Source organism: Monoraphidium neglectum (assembly GCF_000611645.1).
Source record: "Monoraphidium neglectum strain SAG 48.87 unplaced genomic scaffold scaffold02173, whole genome shotgun sequence".
In the NCBI taxonomy this organism is placed as follows: Eukaryota; Viridiplantae; Chlorophyta; class Chlorophyceae; order Sphaeropleales; family Selenastraceae; genus Monoraphidium; species Monoraphidium neglectum.
The window spans coordinates 1-3,403 of record NW_014011455.1 but is presented as its reverse complement, the minus strand read 5'-3'; the positions used below and the strand labels follow the sequence as shown (position 1 = coordinate 3,403).

Sequence of the window (3,403 nt, the reverse complement as noted above, 5' to 3'; positions counted from 1 at the left end):
GGGGGGGGGGGGGGGAGCGCGAGTGGGGCGGCTGGTCAACCCCTGGTCAATACGTGATGTCACGGCCAACCCAGACACGGGAGCAGGTTGGGTGGGCCTGCCGCATCTTCGGCAACTGCAAAGACGCGCTCACCCATCACACAATTTTCATCGTCTGCTGGCCTGCCAACCACTTATCAATCCGCTGCCCGCACCAAGCAGCGGCCTCTATTGAGCGTCATCGTACTGCACGTTCCCCCGGTCTCAGCACCCAACCATGCACACAGTGCAGCCAACTTGCGCACGCATGCATGAACGGACTCACTGAGTGGCACGCAGCCACTTGAACCTATGCGCACGCGTGCACACGCACGCACACGCACGCACACGCCTGCACGCATGCAATACGTGCATACACGTGCACACGCACAGATGCACGCATGCGCATACTCCCCCTTGTGACGGTTTCTGGCTTCGCTTCCAACCACCCGCACCTTGCCTGCCCTCCCGCCAGGCCTGGCTTCAGCCCCAGGGAGCTCGTGCTTGATGACCTGAAGCGGCTGCCCTACCTTTCATCGGCCCTCAAGGAGGCGATGCGTATGCTGCCGGTGGTCTCCATCATGGGCAGGTGGGGCGGGTGGGTGCTGCGCCTCCAGGGTGCGCCTCCTGCAAGACGGGTGTTTTTGGTGTCACAAAGAGATTGGGGGTAGCGGCAGCCTTGATACAAGCGCCCATGTTTATTCAAACCATTGTGATTCAAGCAGGCTGCCGAGGCGCAGCGCAGGGATCTTTGACTCTTGGCCCTTTGACAGCAATGCAGCCCCGAGGCTCCGACCGGCTATCTTGGACTCATGCACTGCCTGCATGCAGGGTGGCTGAGAGGACCGTCAAGGTGGGGCCCTACACGGTGCCACCTGGCACCATCGTGGCGACGCCGCTGTTCGCTATCCACAACACCAAGCACAACTGGGACGCGCCGGAGGAGTACAGGTGCAGGGCGCCGCGTGTGGCATGCCCGCACATGGGCTGTGGATTGTGTGTCTCTTTTGGTTTATGACCTGCATAGCCCCAGCATGTTGCGACTTCTGCCATCCAAGGTGCCTAGACGCTCTCCCATCACAAGCGGGAGCATTTAAGCCGGCAATTACAATCTCGCATGGCCAACCCCTGAGCACTAACCCCTTTCGGCCGGCCCCAACCCCTGTAGCATGACGTGCGCTTGCTCACTGCCGCGCCCGCAACGATCTGAATTGCTGCGCGGTGTGCGCGCGCAGGCCGGAGCGCTGGGAGAGCGTGCCTGTGGAGACGTATGTCTGGGACGGCCGCGAGGGCGCCTCCGCCGCCGGCAGTGGCGCCGGCAGCGGGGACACCAGGAGCGGGGGCGGCGACAGCAGAGGCGGCGCAGCGGGCGGCCCTACGTGCGCCAGGAGGGGCATTACCTTCATGCCGTTCTCAGAGGGGCCGCGCAACTGCGTCGGCCAGTCGCTTGCCAAGATGGAGGTGGGCTTGAGAGCTGCGAGGCGGTTAGTGGCAGGATGGATACAGCCTCCTATTTGTGCTTTGCTGGTTGCAACAGTCTTGGCGTCAGTCACACTGGCATTGGCCCCGTCTGCTGTTTCATTTCAACGATGTTTATGTCAAACCATATGCGGCGCATGCGTGCACGCAATGAGAACCATCACATCACCCCGCCTCGCCGCTCACCCACCCCCCTTTGCGCATTACGTCTCGTGACGTCATCAGGTGATGGCGCTGCTGGCGAAGCTGCTAGCCAGCTTCCAGATCGAGCTGGCGCCCGAGATGGGCGGGCGCGAGGGCGTCAGGGGCAGGGAGAGCACCCACCTCACGCTGCAGACGGCAGGCACCAAGGGCATTCGCTGCCGCCTGCGCCCACGCAGCGACGCTGTGGGCGCAGGCCGCGCTAGCGCGGGCGCGCCAGCGGGCGCGTAAAGGTGACTCCGCGGCGTGTGGCAGAGACTTTTCTGGGACTGGTGGCGGCTGTGGCGTGGTGTGCACGTTGCCAGAGGCCTGCTGGCAGTTTGGGAAGCAATGACTCGAGCAGGAGTGGTTTGAAACGTTCGTCGTGGCACACCAGACAAAAACACACAGCTATCTGCGGCGGCCAACCCCATCCACAGTGGACACACTGTTGGGCTCTCGCGCCGCAAGGTGCACCGCCGCACTGTACGTTGCATAATCAATGCCTGCCTCAGCATGACTCGGGAGTCGCCAAGTTTGACTACATCCGTTTGCGAGTTTGACTAAACCTGTTTGCGAGGCTTGGGGATGTCAGGTTTGATGCCGGCACTTTACAGCTTCCTGCGCCGCTGCCTGGCACCCAAACATTCCGGCTGGTCGTGGGGACCGCATGCCTTGCTTGAACCCGCCTGTGCTTTACTAAAAATCCCTGCAGTGCACCCTTTACACACCGTCAAAAGGTACATGGTAGTTGACCGCCGCTTGCTTTGTTGCAGCTTCCAGGCCACTTCCTCATTGCTCGATCCATTGATTGTTCGAACAGGTGCACTGTCATTCCATGTTGACGAAGTGCTCCAACCCCCCAGCCCCTGGGGCCTCTCTGCCAGGATTAGGTGATTGCGTGCGCCAGCACTATTCCCCCGATTGCTGGCGCTTGCGCAAGCAGGTGTTGCCTGCGTGCATGGCGTACATAAAGGACGGAACCGCCACCCGAATGGCACTCATGACGGAAGACGAGTTGATAAGTTGCCTGTTTGCCTCCTTCTGTTGCTCAGTCTTGCCTATTGTCTGCCCGTGCGTGCGCAATGTGGCTTGCGTTTCATCCCCATGCACAACCCTAATTCGACGCACGACACACTGCAGATAGGCGAGGGCGTGCGTGCTTCACGCCAGGTAACAGTATTGCGCAAGGCGCTAGCTGAGCGCCCACGTGTGGGCGCAGGGGAGTGCAGGCCGCGGGGCCTGGGCAGGCGCGTGGCACAAGCCTCTGCCAAAGGGACAGAATCTGTGCTGAGAAATGCAGTGAAAGTGAATGCCGTTGAGGCACACGCTGCCAGGTCCAACAGACATGGGTTATGGTTCCAAGGCAAAAACAAAGATGGTCGGTGCTGTCAAAGTCAAGCACGGTGAAAAGGAGTCAATCAAAACCCAAAACAAAACCAAAATCAAAACCGAGGAACATAGGGCCGAACTTGAATTCGGAGGGTCTTGATGACACCAATTGCCGCCCTACCCGACCCCTGACTCCCCAACCACGGCTACGGGCCCTGCCGCCGCGTCTGCTGCCGGCAGCCGGTGTTGCGCCCCCCCCCCCTCCATTCGGCGGAGGCCGTGCTGTGCACGCTCCTGGATGCCGTGCGACCGCAGCCGGCGACAGGGGGGCTCACACCTCCTCCCACACGGCGTCATCCTCGTCAGCATAGCCCCCATCCTCCCCTCCACCGAC

The 3,403-nt window shown here is 61.4% G+C and overlaps 1 protein-coding gene across 1 annotated transcript; it reads left to right on the top strand.

Moving 5' to 3' along the window:
* Positions 1-56: 56 nt before the first annotated feature.
* Positions 57-1,929, top strand: MNEG_10086 (Cytochrome P450 3A28; the record flags this gene model as incomplete). Its single annotated transcript, XM_014041441.1, has 5 exons — positions 57-91; positions 494-607; positions 850-969; positions 1,254-1,479; positions 1,723-1,929. The coding sequence occupies 5 exons, from the start codon at positions 57-59 to the stop codon at positions 1,927-1,929; spliced, it is 702 nt and encodes a 233-aa protein (XP_013896895.1).
* Between the last annotated feature and the right edge of the window lie 1,474 nt (positions 1,930-3,403).